Genomic DNA, 18012 nt, shown 5'->3' on the forward strand with positions numbered 1-18012 from the left:
AGCTGGTTAGGGCAGGAAGAGGAGAGTGGGAATGAGCTGCACCTGTAGCTTGTTTACAGCACACACACACACCCATTCTGCCCATACGGTTTGCTACTGTCTGCAACCTAGAATGAACAGATATGCAATTTATTTATTTATTATTACTTATTTAATATATTTTTATACCACCCAAAACTTACGTCTCTGGGCAGTTTACAACAAAATAAAAACATTAAAACAGTTAAAAACAAAAACAAGAAATTTAAAATATGACAATTGAAAATTTTTAAAAACAATATTCTAAAACAACATTAAAAACAATCAAAACAGTATCAGTTAAACGCCTGGGTGAAGAGATGTGTCTTTAAAAAATTTTTTTTAATTGTCAGAAATGGGGAGGCTCTTATTTCACTAGGGAGCACGTTTCAAAGCCTCGGGGCAGCAACGGAGAAGGCCCATCCCTGAGTAGCCACCAGACAAGCCGGTGGCAATCATTTTTTAAGCACCACAGGAGTTTTGGGACCCAGTGCACGTGTGTGTGTGTGTGTGTGTGTGTGTGTGTGTGTGTGTGTGTGTATGTATGTGTAGGTACACACACACACTATCAGATAGATGAGATGAGCATCACATATCAATGGACCTGCACATCTTTTACTGTGAAGCTTTTGAGGCATTAAGAAATATGAATGATGCAGATACGGTCGCCATTGACTTCTGCTCCTTAATATCTCTACATTAATCATCTTCTGTTATGTTGTTGTTTTTATGGTGGAGAATTGGCAAGTCCATTATTTGACAGTAAACTGCTCATTCCTGGAAAATATACAAGGATGGCTTACAGAAGACATCAGTTTTTACCATATGTAGTCCTACAGAAAATGTAAATCCCTGGTCTGTGTGCAGAGAGCTCAACAGCTAGGGGTAATTTAGTTTAACCATTAAAGATAGGCATGACTGCAGTGTAAATTAATGTGGTGTCATGGAACTTGGAGCAAGAAGACAAGCTAACAATATCTATTCAGCTAAGAAGCTCATTGGGTAGCTTTGGGTTGTTGTGTTGTTAAAATGAGATAACCCCATACATGCCATTCTAAGCTCTTTAGAGGAATGGCTGGATACAAATTTGAAGGGAAAAACAGATATCCTATACACTCATGTATATAAACAACTCATGTATATAAACATGTACAGTATATATACACTCATGTATATAAACAACTAGGGCACTCAATAAACCATCCGACAAACATTCAAAGGAGTTGATGTTGCTGAATTCTGCTTTCATCTAAGTTTTATCTTGCTTATGCAGAAAAACACCTTAACATCTTTAAAAGGTTTTTGCAGAGATAAGGTTCTACTAACCTAAACAAGCAGAATATCCTAGAATAAGTTTATACTTTCTGGAAATTCATTTATTCATGCCAGCACTACTTGTTTTAACTTTACAGAAATGTCCTACGCAAACTCCTGACCCAACCACAGCAGTCAAAAGCAGATGTTCTCTCACTGGAAGAAATTTTAGCAGAGGGAGTGGAAAGTGACACCTCCAGCCAGGGAAGCTCCAATGAGGGCCAGGTTAAGCTCTGTAAAGCCAGGATGAAGGCTTTGCAGGAGGCCATGTATTACAGCGCTGAGCATGGTTATGTTGACATCACCATGGAACTCCGGGCACTTGGTAAGGGGCTTTTTAGGCAAAACCTTGCTTCAAGGGGGAAAGATTGTACCTTGCCATTTTAAGACCTGGGAATATTCCCATAAGTCACTCCTCTGCCTATAAATTGTGTGGTTTTTTTAAAAAAAAATGTTCAATGCATTTAACCAGATCCTAAAACATGCATTTGGAAGAAAACACTGGAGTCTCATAGTATACATATCTGACTCAGATCTAGTTACATGTAATGGGCATTTTGACAAGACTTGATCAGGCAGGAAAGTGATTTGCAAGAATATTTACATAAAATCCTAATGTAGGAATTCAACCCCCCACCCGCCCAAAAAATGTAATATGATTTTATCTTTTGAGATTGTTTTTAATTGGCTTTTCAGACTTGTTTTGTGAATTTTAACTATTTTATATTGTTTTACATTCCCTATATTTGAACTTTGTACACCGCCTAGAGATGTCTATATTAGGCAGTACAGAAATATGATGGATGAATAAATGAATGAAATAGTCAAATATTCCTTCTACCCAGCAGTAGCGTGTACTGAACCATCACTGAGAGAGAGAGAGAGAGAGAGTTAGTTTTGCACCTAGATCTCCCACCACTATGATCTGGGGTTTAAGTGGTTAATTATGCCAGGTTACAGATCAACAGACTAAATTCAATTCTCATGCTGCTAAATTTAATCTGACAGGGAATCCTGTCAGTGCACCATCCTCATAGTATAGTGCAGGGATTCTCAATGTTGGGTCCCCAGATGTTATTGGACTTCAACTCCCATAATCCCCAACTAAAGGCCACTGGGGCTAGGGATTATGGGAGTTGAAGTCCAATAACATCTGGGGACCCAACGTTGAGAATCCCTGGTATAGTGCATTGTGGGATGTCCAGAGGCCGGGATGCAACATTCCAGCCTCTGGAGCTCCACTCTGTGTGGTACAGCATGGATCATCTGGCAGCACAGTCTCCACTCCCAGCAGCATTTTTGTGCTTATCGGGGGCGGAGAGGTCAGTTTGAGCAGCCTGCCACCACCACTACCCGCCCAATCATGTGAATGGCCCCACTTGATCTTTTTTTGTGGCCGTTTGTATGGTTTATCTTGAGATGCTAGTGACAAGTTGGACCTTGCTGGAAGTACAGGACGTCCTTCATGGTTAAGAACATACAAGCATTGGATGAGCCCTGCTGCATCAGAGCAAGGGCTCATCTACACTAGCATCCTGTTTCCCACAGCAGGCAGAAGCAGAGTATGGAGGCAGTGGTCCTCTCTTGCCTTATAAGGAAGGTGTTCCAGCTTCATATTCAGAGACTGTGTAGCTCTGGATTCCAGAAGCTGAGGGGCAAAAGCAAGAGAGGACCATTGCCTCCATACTCTGCTTCTGCCTACTGTGGGCAGAACCTGGGGCTCTTTCGTTTAGAAAAGAGGCAACTAAGGGGAGATATGATCAAGGTGTATACAATTATGCATGGAGTGGAGAGAGTGGACATAGAGAATTTTTTCTCCCTCTCTCACAACACTAGAACCAGGGGTCACCCCTTGAAACTGAAGGTCAGGAAATTTAGGACTGACAAGAAGAAGTACTTTTTCACATAGTGCATAATTAATCTATGGAATTCTTTGCCATGGGATGTGGTGATGGCCACCAGCTTGGGTGGCTTTAAAAGGGGCTTAGACAAATTCATGGAGGACAGGTTATCAATGGCTACTAGTGTGGTGCCTGTGGACCACCTCCAGCCTCAAAGGCATGGTGCCTCTCAATCCCAGTTGCAGGGCAGCAACAGCAGGAGAGGGGGCATGCATATAACTCTTGCCTGTGGGCTCCCCAGAGGTATTTGGTGGGCCACTGTGTGAAACAGGATGCTGGTCTAGATAGGCCTTGGGCCTGATCCAGAAGGGCTGTTCTTATGAAGTTGTATTTAACTGTCCTGTTTAATAGTGATGGATAGACCTCTTCTCCATTAATGTGTGTAATTGGCCTGGAAAGCTATCAAAGCCAGCAACCATCACATATCTTGTGGCAGTGAGTTTGATGAATTAATTATGAATTTTGTGGTTCTGTGTTTTAGGACAATTTACTCTCTTTTGCTGGGAGTATTTGCATGTTCTCATTTTACATGCCCTGAGCCTCCAGAATGAGGATCCGTGTGTGTCTATACCAATTAAAGAAATAAAGACATTTGAGGAGGATGTCGTTTCCTTACCCTGTAAATGCACGAGAGTAGTCAGGGTCATTCCAGAAGAATGCCGCTCACTGGCACACAAGCTCAACTTTTAGTGGGAAATAATCTAAAATCATCTTTTTATTACAAATAGTGGCCTACATTCAGTGATATGTAGGCAATTGAGCACCGCCCACACTGCTGCATGTGTAAAAATTCCAACCTTGCTCTTGTGGAACAGGGCAGTTCCATTCCAAGTTAGTTGCACAAATGTAGGTACACAACATGACACCCACTGGAAATAATGGGTGTCGCTTTGTGCAGCTTTAAGTCGGAGCAGAATTGCCCTGTTCCACAACTGCATGGGTGGAGTTTACACACTCGCAGTAGTGTGGGCAGTGCTTAACCATCTGTGTATCACAGCGCTGAATGTGGCCCTCTATTCCTTAAGCAGAAAGGGGACCCTTCTTACCTTGAAGTGTATTTTACTTCTGGAGTAGCACAAGAGAAATGAAAAATAATGGAAAATGTTATTTCATGATTTACCAACTTTTAACATTTGTTTGTACTTTGTTCTAAAAGGACACTGAACAAATAAGCACAGATTCCAAGGTTTTGGAAATCACTTTACATCTGTCCCTAATTTGATCCATGCAAAAGACCTCACTGTGTATACTGTAAACATCTAGCGGCAGCAGTAATTTATTCCAGGAACAATGCATGGGAAAAGTCATCTAAGAAAGTTGAAGAACTGTACTGAATGAATACTGAAGCTCCAACAACCTCTCTGTGCTATGAGGAATATATTATTACTGAAACAAATTAACTCAACTTCAGTGGTCGCATAAACCTCTGGCACCAAATAAATGAGAATCCTAGCTTTGGCATTAATGCAGTCTCCCTGAGATAAAGATTGACTGTTTAGAATTGTTCAGCTACACATCTATGAATACTATTTAAGTGTTATGAAATTGGTTCTTAAAACTTCAGATTGCTTCATTCTTTCTTTCATATTTAGGGGAGGAGGTTGGAGACCTTGAAAAGTGATTTTGTTGAGGGTTAGAGCTTAACAGAACAAATGGGTATCTTGCTGAATTACCATCTGATCACAAGCCCACACAAACTTGGCAGTTTCTTGCACACACAAAAAGAAGTGCAGTCTTGTGCAGTATCCTTTTGAATTAAAATGAAAAACATAAATAAGGAGTTCCTGGATAACCAGAGGCAAAAGGGGAGAGGGATCCTGTTCTTTAACTTAAGCAACTACATCTTTCCACTGCTTTCCATGACCAGCTGCATTTACTAAAATTGCCTCTCCTACATAACAGTTTAAATGATAGGAGTCCCGCCTTGCTTTGCATATAGTCACTCTAATGTCAGGTATAATTAAGAAGAAATGAGCGCTTCTGCATTCTGATCTCCAATGACAGCTTTCCTTCTGATGCAAACAACAGCCATAACGGTTTCTGGATCCATACTGGAACAACAGAGAGCGAGGGAGGGTTATATCCTCTTCCCCACCCCCGCCCTATGAACTGTTCTGATCCAGAGTCCCCCCCCCAGCTGCTAATTACCCCCAAAACAAAAAACAAAAACACAGCCACACATGCTCTCAAAGTAAGGGTGAGGGAACAAATCTGGTTTGGCTTGGCAATAAGGTGGGCCATTTCCCTAATAATCAGGACATTGATCAAATTTCTGAACCAATCCAAAATTCAGACAAAGTCAAATGTTGCTCGCAAGCTTTTCAGATCCCTGACTCTCAAACAACAACTTTATGCAGCCAGGAGAGATCTCTTGGCCATGGGAAGCATGTGAAGGGAGCAAATTGCACAAGCAAAAACCTGATGGATGTCTGGACAAAAGGGTCCTCTCCAGTGAGTGTGTCTCCGTCCCCAGTAGTTCTCCCACCACCACCTCATGCAACCTGTTTGAATGGAGCAGCTTACACATTCTTCTCTGGATCAGATTTTAATCCAAGCTGGAAAAGAATTTGGAAATTTGCATTTATAGGAAGCAACTTTCTCTCAAATCAGACCATTGGTCCATCTAGCTCAGTATTGTCTGCTCTGACTGAAAGTGGCTCCAGGGTTTCAGACTCGAGTCTTTCCCAGCCGCCCTACCTGGAAATGCGATTGAACCTGGGACCTTCTGCATGCAAAGCAGATGCTCTGCCACTACACTGTGCCCTCCCCCCCCATCTCCCAATGAAAAGCTCACTTCTCCTTAGAGGCAAGGTTTTATGAACCCCCAAAGTTCTTATTTAACCGTGACCATGGAAACGTTTACTAACATCCCTGTGGACAGCGCTGGTGCTATCTAGTGAGTTCATGATAAACAACCATGAAGTCCACTCTAGCCCTGGAGTGGAATTTGGAGACATTATTGTGGTGGGACTTGTGAGGAAACAACCATGGGATGGGGGAACCATGCTGCTCCAGATAATGCAGAAGCCATTCCTTCAGCTTCCTCACCCCACTTCTACACATACCTTCAAAGGAAGCATACCTCTGATGTTCAAATGCTGGGAGCAAACACAGGATGGCTAACCCTTCCCTCTATGTGGGCTTCCCAGGCGCATTGACCACTGTTAGGGACCAAAATGCTCTTTTGGTTTGCTGTGGAAAAGTAATTTGTGTCTCCTTCTGCATTTATTACTGCTGCAATGAGGCCACTGTTATTTCAATAGCTAAGTCACATTTTCACTTTGTCTTTGTATGAATCCCAGGAGTCCCATGGAAACTCCACGTGTGGATTGAATCACTCCGGACAACTTTTTATCAGTCTCGTTATTCAGTGGTACAGAATCTCTTACGGGAATTTGTCACCATTAAGGAAGAAGATTACAATGAAGAGCTGGTTAATGATGGACTGCAGCTAATGTTTGATATTCTCAGAACCAGCAAAGTAATTATTTTAAAGTCATATGCAGATATGTACCTCTTGGCTCAAGAAAAGCTTGCCCTCACTAACCCCAGAGTTCTATTGTTTGCTTAGCCAGAACCAGTGTACAGATGCATAAAGACCCCAATTAATTCTGTATGCACGGATTACCATGCCTGTGTTTGCCAGAACCTGTTAATACAACATTGTCAGGGCTCAGAAGGAAAAGCTCTTTAAAATGCCTCCTTCCTAGCAAACACCTTTATTCTAATGGAAATTGAGATCATCTGTAGTGGGATACTTGGGACTGAGGGGGCTTATCCTCAAAGAAAGGGTAGTCGATTAAATTACATTAGAGATTGTGTGAAGTTGCATAAACCTCGTATTAAAATATGTTAAATAAATAAATAAAACTTATTTGGACAGGTTTGTGACTATAAGTGCATGCAATTGGGAGAGGGGGAACTTAACACCATGTTGAACTAAGAAGGCCTCTGGTCCCAATCCAGTTCTAGTATTGCACAGTTATTTGCTTGTAAGGATTATCATCCCCAGATAGGGGTCATGACCCCAGATAGGGGTCATATTCAGCCGGTTCAGTGAGGCCCAAAAGAACTACCCCTATATGTGAAACTTGTACTCTCTGCACAGAACAGAGTGTTAACCTTTCGTGTACCTCTATGAATTTTAAGAGCATCGCAAAGAAAACAAATTGTTTAGACTTGCCTGAGCCTGGCCCTTATAGAGCTCTAATGATTTCCACTCATTCTCACTCACAGAACGAGTCTATCAACCAGCAGCTTGCAGCTATCTTTGCTCACTGCTATGGAAGTAGCCCCATCCCGAGCATTCCTGAAATCAGAAAGACACTCCCAGCCCGGCTAGGTAAGATGGTCAAGCTTCCCCTAGCCATGACTGTGTGGGTATTGCTTATGGTTATGTTCTCCTGAAGTGAAGCATTGTGAAACCTTTCCCCTCATTTTTTTCTCCCACACAGATCCTCACTTTTTAAATAACAAAGATATGTCAGATGTTACTTTTCTAGTGGAAGGAAAGCTGTTTTATGCACATAAAGTTCTCTTGGTTACTGCTTCAAACAGGTAAGACACCTAACTCAAGAAGTGATACACGGCACCTTTGCAGAGCCATTCAAACATATTTCTTGGAAGAATCTATGAACCACTCACTCACCAAAGCAATCCCCATTTCAGTTGCTCATGATAACAAGATAGTCATTTCTCTGGATATACAGTAGATCTAAACAAGCATTCTTGTCTTGGCAACCTCTCTCAATCACATTTGCAATTATTGCCACTTTCTGACCCTACGAAGAATCTACAAAGCTCCAAAGACATGACTTAAACACAATTCAGATAAAAGTTACATGAAAGGACTATTACCAACAAGAAATACATTGAGCAAGTCATAATATGCTGAGCATTCATTTGCTGCCTTTGGAGGGATCACTGAGAATTCTGTTTTTCTTAAGCTTTAAAAAAAAAAAATAGACACACTTACATAGAAGTTCAGCTATAGTGTAGGTAAACTTGCACTTGGATCATGCGAGGAAAGCTGCATCTGTTGAGTTTCTGCCTGTCGTGGGGATTCTATCATGATGAGGCTTTGGGGATGCACTTAAGTTGGAGGCTTGCTATGTGATTATCATACTAGGCATGAGTGAAGCATTTTTGCCCCTGAAAGGACTAGATGCTCTTCTATCCCAGTTCATATTCAATACTGAAGCCAGGGCTTAGGAGTTTGGCACTGGGTAATAGAATTGCATGTACACTAAGCCCTATTCCTCTCACATGTGATTTCTCTCACCCGGTATCCAGTTTTGTGATTTTTGCAAAACTGGATTATAAAGAGAGTTAATATGCTTCCAAATTCATTTTGAGAACCTGGCTTTAACCATGGTTCTTAAAGTCAGTTTAGGAGCATAGCCCATTTTATTTTAATCCAAGTCATAGAAGGCAACATATAAGTCAGAAATGGACTTGGGGGCAGAAGGAAATAATAAAAGGGAGACGAGGGGTGGCAGAAAGATGCATGCAATCCTGTGGCCTGCTCCTAAACCCTACATCTGTTTCAGCATTGAATCTGAACTAGGCATAGGACCATAAAAAGCTGCCTTATGCCGAGTCAGACCATTGGTCCATCTAGCTCAGTATTGTCTACACGGACTGCAAGTGGCTCTCCAAGGTTCTCAGACAGGAGTATCTCCCAGCCCTATCTGGAGATACTGCCAGGGATTGAAGGTGGGACCTTCTGAATGCAAGCATGTAGTGTAGATACTCTTCCACTGAGCTCTGGCCCCATCCCCTAAGGGGAATATCTTACAGCACTCACATGCCATCACCCATCCAAATACAAGCCAGGGCAGGCCCTGCTAAGCAAAGGGGACAATTAATGCTCACTACCACAAGACCAGCTCTCCTCCCCAAGACCACTTTAGTGACTTCTAGAATATGCTAGCCGCTTTTAAAAAAATGTCCCTGTCCCAATCCAAAGCTGTGTAACAGGCAAAAATTAGGCAGTACAGTTTTTCCCATCACTGTATCTCCCTGCTGGAAAGAACAGCATCTGTGGAATTCCTGTCTGTCACACAACTGTTAAAGGCAAATTGCTTTTTTTCAGGAAATGAAGTGGTAATGGAGAAATGTAGAATGGGAGGATCCATTTTCCTTTCACCTACTGAAAAATAATCCAAGCAAACGTAGTTATAAAAGCTCCTCATATAATGTCTCTGTTTTCACAGATTTAAGATTCTGATGACCAATAAAACAGAACAAGACAGCCAAGGCAGCAAGATGGTAGAAATTAGTGATATGAAATATAGTATCTTCAAGGTAAGTGTCTAAGAGCAGTTCAGACGCTTGTCTTTTCCATTGTCTAGAGCTGAAACAGGACCTGATTAGAACTCCACATGATTTTGAAAATTGTTGAAGTCGTAGCACTTTTACATTTGGGGGCGGGGGCGGGGGTTATGGTGTGGTGGGACTTTTTGCAGCTGCCATGAATGTTAGGAATTGCTTGTGACTATTTCCATAATGCAAGTACATACTGGAGGAAAGTTTGGATTGCTTGCATGGCCAAAACCATATTGTGTGAACTACTCCCAAAGACTTCCGGAAATTCCCAGGCATCATTCTCAGACTGAATAAAGCAACTTCCGTCTCAAAAGTCAGGAGGATTTAGATTTTGTAGTAAATTGGCTCAAATGATTGAAAATGTATATGGCTCTCTTGAAACAACCATGAAATAGAAGATTTAATGTGTTGTTGTTTTTAGTGTCCTCAAATCCGAATGACTGATGTGTGGTTTGCTTATGACTAAAAGAGAGCAAAATTTGGGATCACGGATCACTGAAATCCAATAGTCAGGAGCTTTTTCTGCTTTCCAGATCTCTTTTTCAGATTAGGAAGAAAATGTGTTGAGGTTGGAAGTCTAGAAGTGACAGCCTGTAGAATTGACCCAAGGATCCATGCATCTGCTGTCTCTGCCCAAAATCAGCCATCAATTATTTCTGCATTTGGGCAATATAACAAGGCCACAATTACCTCCCTGTTTGTAAAGAAGGTCACCTTGAGTGGTACAGTGGGGAAATGCTTGACTAACAAGCAGAAGGTTGCCGATTCGAATCTCCGCTGCTATTATATTGGTCAGCAGCGATATAGGAAGATGCTGAAAGGTATCATCTCATACTGCACGGGAGGAGGCAATGGTAAATCCCTCCTGTATTCTACCAAAGAAAACCACAGGACTCTGTGGGCGCCAGGAATTGAAATTGACTTGACAGTACACTTTACCTTTATCTTGTAAAGGAGACACACTGCATTTTTATCTTGAACTGAACTGTAATTGCTATGTCTGCATCAGACTTTGCTGCCCAGACCTGCCCACCACTAGAAGTTGATAGTAAGCAGTGCACAAAGAGATTAATATGGCATCTTTCACTTGCTTTAGTTGAAGTAATGGAAGTGAAGGCTTCTGCTAGCAGCTAAACTGCTGTATGACAACAGAACAGGAGTCTGCATGCTTCCTATGGCAAATCTGAGTGTTCAGATTTTTCACTGCTTTGGCTCTGTTCTTGTTCCAGATGCTGATGCACTATTTATATTATGGAGGAACAGAATCTATGGAAATTCCTACTGCTGATATCCTGGAGGTGAGCATATTCTTTTCTTTGCTTCCTCCTAAAATTGCACATAATATACCTGCTTTGGGTGATAAGGTTTTATTATCAATTTTATTTACCTTTGTAACCAGGCTTTTAGTTAATTTCAAATGTCTGTATTACTTTAATTGTTTAACTGGTATTTTTCTGTTTTAATGTATAAAACCACCTTGAGACACTTGTTTTGGCAGCATAAAAATACATTAAATAATATTTTATGCCTCAGTGTTTTTAGCTTTTGAACTAGGAATTTGGGGTGAAGAGAATGCCTGTGGTTATAGGGTCAGTCATTATGCATTAGTTGATATATGTGTTTATGAGCCAATGTGATGTAGTGGTTAGAGTGTTGGACTAGGACTGGGGAGACCTGAGTTCAAATCCCCATTTAGCCATGAAACTCACTGGGTGACTCTGGGCCTGTCACGTATCTCACAGTAGGGAGAAAGGGAGAACATCTCCCTCACATGTAAGCTTTCCATAGGAAGGAAAATTATGACAGGGAAACTTTCAAACCAGTCATCTCCTCTGACGTCATGTGGCTGATTGTACCATGTAGATACCTGAACATTTCAACAACATTTTGGAAGGTGTCATTTGAATTGTTAGTGCTGCTACTTGAGAATCAGGAAGATGGCTGATTATACAGTTCAGCCACAGATTACACAGAGTTAAAAGGTTGTGCAAAAAAGCAGTTAGCTTGTTTTTGCTTGCTTGTGCCCAGCCTTACCCAGCAACCACATCTTGCCACCTTTCTCTCACCCCCACTAGTTACTCTCAGCTGCCAGCTTGTTCCAACTGGATGGCCTCCAACGACACTGTGAAATACTTTGTGCTCAGACCATCAGTGCTGAAAGCTGCGTCAACGTCTATAAATATGCCAAGGTAAAGACCAAATTACCTTCAGTTTCTCCTTGTAAGAATTAAGCATTTCTGGTTCTGATGAGGCCTGCTGGATCAGTCCGAGGGTCCATATAGACCAGCATCCTGGCTTACATGTCATGCTGAGAAACACTGATGTAAGCAAGAGGCACTCTGAAGCACATGTGCGGAGGTGGGCATCTCCATGCGTACTAAGCATTGCGTAATCACGGTTGCAACGCTACCCCCATTACTCCCACATGCAACACTTAGTAGGCACAGAGTCATCCATCCTTGTAGCCACATGGGCTCCTCTCTCTTACATAGACATTTCTCTGTCCAGTATGTAAATCCCTGATCCTAACAGTGCCTAGTCAAGGTGCCCCCAAAAGCCCACAAGCAGTGCATAAAGGCAACAGCAATTTCTTGTGGCTTTTCCAGCATCTGATATTCAGAGGCATTCTGCCTAGAAAAGTGCAGAATGGTGGCAAGTGTCAGCCCGTGTCCTGGGCAGATTCAGCAGCATGTAAACCAATTTTCAGTTGATGAATAATTAAACTTGGCATTAGGAGGCTGGGATTCATAGCCCCTGAGTAACCATGGGATGGCTTGGCCAAAGCAGGCACACTCAGGCCTAGACTTTGAAACAACAAAATGTGGCAAACCTGTGCCTTCATCCAGACTGTAGGTGGATCCCTCCTTGATTGACTGCTCCTCCATAGGAAAATAAATAAATCCCTGAATATAGAAAATATAGAAAACAAGAATGTCTGGGGAAAGGGTTCTAGCATAGCCTTATTCCCAGCATCCCAATTTCCTGTGTGCAGGAATCTTTTTCTTTTGCACTATATGAGCCCCCATCTGCAGTGTACAGTCAAGACACCACTGTTGATTAAAAGGTCTAGGTCTCACTTATCTCCCTGCTAAATTCTCATTATTTCAGTTTCTGTTATCTTATAGTACTATTGTAAGGATTCACAGTTCAGCAACAGTTTAGCACTTTGCTTGATAGCAGCTTTATTTCAAGCTTTAAGCAACAATATGATTAGAGCAAATGAAGAGGCCAATGTATCTATGGATAGGGCTGTAGCCCAGTGGTGGAGCATCTTCTTTTTATGCAGAAGATCCCAGGTCAATCTGGTATCTCCAGCTCAGGCTGTGAAAGACACCTGCCTGAAACCTTGGAGAGCTGCCACCAGTAAATGCAGACAATACTTCACTAGACCGACCAATGGGCGGCAGCTTCCTACGTTCTTATGCCCAACAAAGACAGTGCCTTTTTCCCTGGCAGCATGTGGAAACTTGTTGCATGTGAAAACCTTTCCATTATTGCCACATCTAAAGGTAAAGTGTGCTGTCAAGTCGATTTCAACTCCTGGCGTCCACAGAGCCCTGTGGTTTTCTTTGGTAGAATACAGGAGGGGTTGACCATTGCCTGCTCCCTCGCAGTATGAGATAATGCCTTTCAGCATCTTCCTATGCCACATCTACCTGCTGATAAAAGCTTAAACTGTTGAATTTCAGCTTAATGCGCCTTTATTAAAGGCACGGGAACCCTGTTAAGAAAAAGTGTGGCAACTCCATAACTAGCCAGGGTATGGTACAGAGGTGCTGGGGTGAAGGACTAGGATCAGTGTGTCAAAAACTGTATAAAGTGTTCCGATTTATTGATCCAGGAGCTTCTGCTTTTGTGAACTATGGAGCAAGCTGGTCAGTTCCACTCTCTGGTGCCCATCTAAGTGTTCTATGGCGGCAGTGAAAGGGAGATGTCAGAAGCTGCTCCTCTAGTAGATCCTTCTAACAAGAAATCATGGCTGGCATCCAGCCTGCATCATGTGTCTGTTGTGCTACTGCTGCACCCTTCAAAGGCAGTGATGGGCAGTTGCACAAGCCATGCCTCCCCAGGTTCCTCCATTGTCCTGAATGGGGAAATCCGTGGAAGTGCTGCGGGCACCATCGCCCATTCTGTGCAGCCCTGATGCTGCCTTGGAAGGGTGCAGGAGCCCTCTAGTGCAGCGTTACAGGCACAGAATGCTGCACTGGAGGTCAGCCTGTTTCTTTTAGATGTGTTTCTACTGATGTGGTGGCAGATTATGAGAAATCAGAACAGGGACCCAACTATCCAAAAAGCAGCATTGGACCTCCTGTGCATTTCATTAATTCCCCTTTTTTCGAAGGCTCGTCTCTTATGCACAGAATTTGTTTGGCTGCTAATACCACATACCATCTGGTACCACTCATTATTCTGTCCTGGAGTGCCACATGGGTTACAGCCTCACATAACAAAACAGGTATCATCTTGGCCATTTCATTGACCAGCTGCTCTCTTTTCCTTTAAGAGTTGCTTGACTTTGGCTCAACAAGCAGCAGGAGATGTTAAAAGGATTAGAATGAAGGGACTTTTTAACCTCTTTAAAATATCCCAGTGGAACAGTTCTGTATACATGCACACACAAGGGGCAGAAAACATTCTTTAGCCATAGGATTAATACCTTCTTAAACATTTGCTACCAGCATTAAGCCTCTCTCTATAATGAAGCTGTCCGAGGGGAGGGGAGAAAGCGTATAATTGACAGCTGCATAAAATCCTCTTGCCCGCAGACCTGACAAGATCCCCTTGTGTTTTCCAGATTCACAATGCAGCAGAGCTGGCCTCCTTTTGCGAGGGCTTCTTCCTTAAGCACATGAATGCCCTGCTGGAACAGGAGCCTTTCAAACAACTCATCTACAGCAGGAACAGTAAAGTTCAGGGACTAGATCCCCTGCAGGACCTTCAGTCCACCCTGGCCAGCCGACTTCATTCTATTTACATCACCTCAAGAGTGTGATTGCCAAGTCCATTCGCCCTGCTGGGCAAAGCTAGGAACTGCAGTCACAGCACCTGCTCATCTAAGTGCACTGGGAGGAGACCTTACACAACTGTGGCTTCCCTGTCTGGCTCATGGAGACACAAGCTTATGTTGAAAGCTCCCCCGCACCCTCCAAGCAGATACCTGCAGAGCAAAAGATTGCCCTGGGGAGAGGATTAGGATACTGCAACTATTTCATCTGAACAAGACTGAGGGGAGCGGGAGAGATGTTGCTATACTGCCAGCGTGACACCATCTCACTACAGAAGTATTTGAAGTGGCCATTTCAAAAGCTGCCCCAAAGCTCATATGCCTATTTTCTTTTTATTTTTGCAAGTTCCGCATGCAAATGTTTCCAGGAGAAAACTCAGGTGGGCAAATTAAACCTACAGCCCAAAGTGTCCAAAACACTTCTCGTAAACATCTGCACACAGACCACAATTGGCATTTAGATATTAACTATAAGCTATGCTTATTAAAGGCTGTGGAGGCAGAAGTCTGTTAGATTTCTTTAGATTTTTACTTTCAGACCAACAAAATTTTATAAATACAAAATGACACACTACTTTATTAGGTATAACACCACCAGAATTGGAAGGGGAAAACTAAGAGCCGGTGCTCCCGCCCCCGCAAAAAAAAAGTGCTCGCCCATTAAGACACACAAGCTCAATAATGGTGCTAGAAAGTCTTAAGGCTAGTTTCTGAAGTACATCATCGAATGTGTTACCCAACGGAGATTCCAGATTAATTTCCCTCTGTTTTAGTTGGGCTCAGCATTAGTCAGCAGTTATAAGACTGAAAAGTAGTTTTTAATTACAAAATCCAAACTCTGTCACTAATACTTACACAGTAACTAAATTATTATGCTATCCAGGTCATTCCAGCTATGACCATAATTACTGCAGTACTTGCTACATTGGCTACTGCATGATAGATTTCTCTCAGATGTTGTGCAAATACTGTTGTGTATTAAGGGCTGGGACTGGCTTTGTCTGTTGTATTCAAGCAATAACCCCTTAAATTCCTTGACACTGTGTTCCCCTGGCCATTGTGCACTTGAATTATATGCACTGAACACCATGGCACAAAAATGCCCCAATCCAACTAAGGAAATGCACACATGTAAACAGCCTTGGGATCTATATCACTGGCTGGATTGGGCACCATGGCCACAAGACTGGACACACAGTCAGAAGTGTCTCAAGCAATAGATGCCGTTTGTCTGTACTGTGGTGCTTTGAATGGGATGTGCATTCCCATATGTAGTCAAATGTGCATCCCCTTCCGTATTCTTGCACAACTAATCCCATGATAACAGCTAGAGCCAGACTGAATTTTTCAATCTCGCTCTATCATTTTTAAGTCTATACTAAAAATAGATTGTAGCGTTGGGCATTCTTTGACTATAAAATAGGAAGAAAAACTTCTTTCCAACATTTGCCAAGGATTGCTGCTATCTTTGCACTCTCTGCTGGAGGAATACTTAGGATGAAACGTTTTAAAATGGATATTGTGTGCCATCTATGCAAATTGCTCAGTATTCACAATATTTTTCTGGACTCACAAATGAAAGATGCTTATTCTGTAAAGGGTTTCTTGTTAATTGAATAAAGGAAGGAGGAGGTAGAGAGACACGAGGAGAGAAGGGAGAGAGAAGGGGGAGATGTTACAGTTATATTTGTACTTTTAGGGAGGATATTGGAAGTGCAACAGAAGTGTGGAGCTGTTTGATATGAGTATAAGCTTTAGAACCATAAGCAAGCCATCTTTAGAAATAATTAAATGGTATTTATAGGGTTGAAAAGGAGAACAAAAAGGTCAGAGCAGTGAGGCAAGCCAGTATGGCTAAGAAGTCTTAACAATCAGAGGAAGAAAACCTTTCTTGGGCATTAAGTGTAGTTTTCTGCGTCTACACTCTTGACTGGACCTTTTATATTTCCACTGGAGAGCTGACCAGGTGTCATCCTTTACATACAACACCATCATCATATAGTTTGGAAACATCCTAATGCTTGGCTTTAAAAAGCTATCCTGCAAAAAGCAAGAAGGAGCCCCGTAAGCCGCATTTAGTAGCTATGCGAGTGGATTAATAAGCAAGTTGGTAGACTTCAAAACTTCCAGTCACTCAATTTTCGAGTTTGGGTCTGAAATAGGCATACAACTCCTTTTACTCTTTGCAGGGTGGGTGTCTCAGAGAAGTTCAGTATTTATCACTAGCTTGTTTGGAAAACCCCCAAGAGGTTGTAATACTGGAAAATAATTTTCAAATAGCTGTTTCAGCTATCTGTACAAAAAAGTATAGATTCAGTTGCATTGCTGTAATATTGTCTGCTACATTAACTGTACATTAATGTCATTTATGTAAATGTACCATATTTTATTAACAATTTAACTTTGTTAAACTTTACAGATGGTATAAGCTCAGTTATTTTAGCAAGGTTTAGGGAAGCATCATGATACACAAATCGGCTTCAATGGTCTGGGCATTCATTTATGCAAAGGGCTTTCCTCCCAAGTCTGGCATGATTGGTCCGTGTGGATGAGGAATGAAGACATACATGGGTTTTGTTTTTATTTTGAAATTGCTAAGGTTGTTAATGCCTACTGACCTGTGGTCACATCATCCTATGAAAGGACAGATTAATGTTAAGCACAGAGCAGAGTTTTGGAACACAAACAAGTAATTTCTGATTTTGGTAACAGGTACTGGTATCAGGCACGAGTTTGCTTCGTGCTTCAGTTACTGGTGCCAATGGGAACTTTCTTCCTTATCAGATAGCAGCCGCAGGGGGTACAGGATGATCAGGATTGTGATGGGGTAGGGTTGTAGTACCCTGCCCTGCTGTGGTCCTAAACCAGCATTTTTAAAGGAAGAGTTAAGCCTATCATTGCTGATCATGGGCAATGTGTATGTAATGTGTACATTGCCCTTAAATCACTAGCTTCCCAGTGCAGAGAACGTTCAGGAAGTACATGGATAGCAAGGATCTTCCTCACTACTACTTAGAGGACAATTCAGAGGTGGGTGGCACTTTGCTATCCTCAGCCTCAGTAGACTTTTACATCCACCCAGCTCCTGACATAAGAGTTATTATAATCCAAAGGAATAGTAGGGCGCCAGCCCTTTTAAAGATCCAAGGAAGCCAAAAGGTACATATTCCCTCAGCACCAGTTTGGCTGAGAGCTACCCAGAAAGCACTACAAAGGGAGAGTGATTGCTGCTAGAAACAGAGGTAAGTACATAGACACATGGACTTCAGCCCAAAAAGAGGTCATGTGTACATGGGAGTACACTTATGTGCAGTTCAAATGTTGCTTGTTTTCACCACAGCAGTTCCACCACAGCTCAGGAGACAGGCCCTTATTTATTTTAAGTAACTTGTATCTTCAACAGTAGAAATGCTATAGCAAAAAAACTAAACAAGAGTTCAGACATTC

The 18012-nt window shown here is 42.2% G+C and overlaps 1 protein-coding gene across 5 annotated transcripts in view; it reads left to right on the plus strand.

Annotated features, from left to right (window-relative positions):
• ABTB2 (ankyrin repeat and BTB domain containing 2) overlaps positions 1 to 16981 on the plus strand; it is a 254828-nt gene extending 237847 nt beyond the window's left edge. For all 5 annotated transcript variants that reach the window (XM_053255235.1, XM_053255226.1, XM_053255265.1 and 2 more), the window contains 8 exons: positions 1431 to 1657; positions 6536 to 6714; positions 7470 to 7575; positions 7688 to 7790; positions 9449 to 9539; positions 10790 to 10858; positions 11636 to 11749; positions 14356 to 16981. In XM_053255235.1, the coding sequence (XP_053111210.1) occupies positions 1431 to 1657; positions 6536 to 6714; positions 7470 to 7575; positions 7688 to 7790; positions 9449 to 9539; positions 10790 to 10858; positions 11636 to 11749; positions 14356 to 14553 (1087 nt within the window). In that variant the 3' untranslated portion in view covers positions 14554 to 16981. The remainder of the gene's footprint in view (positions 1 to 1430; positions 1658 to 6535; positions 6715 to 7469; positions 7576 to 7687; positions 7791 to 9448; positions 9540 to 10789; positions 10859 to 11635; positions 11750 to 14355) is intronic.
• Positions 16982 to 18012: the final 1031 nt, after the last annotated feature.

Source organism: Hemicordylus capensis, chromosome 1 (assembly GCF_027244095.1).
Source record: "Hemicordylus capensis ecotype Gifberg chromosome 1, rHemCap1.1.pri, whole genome shotgun sequence".
Classification (NCBI taxonomy): domain Eukaryota; kingdom Metazoa; phylum Chordata; class Lepidosauria; order Squamata; family Cordylidae; genus Hemicordylus; species Hemicordylus capensis.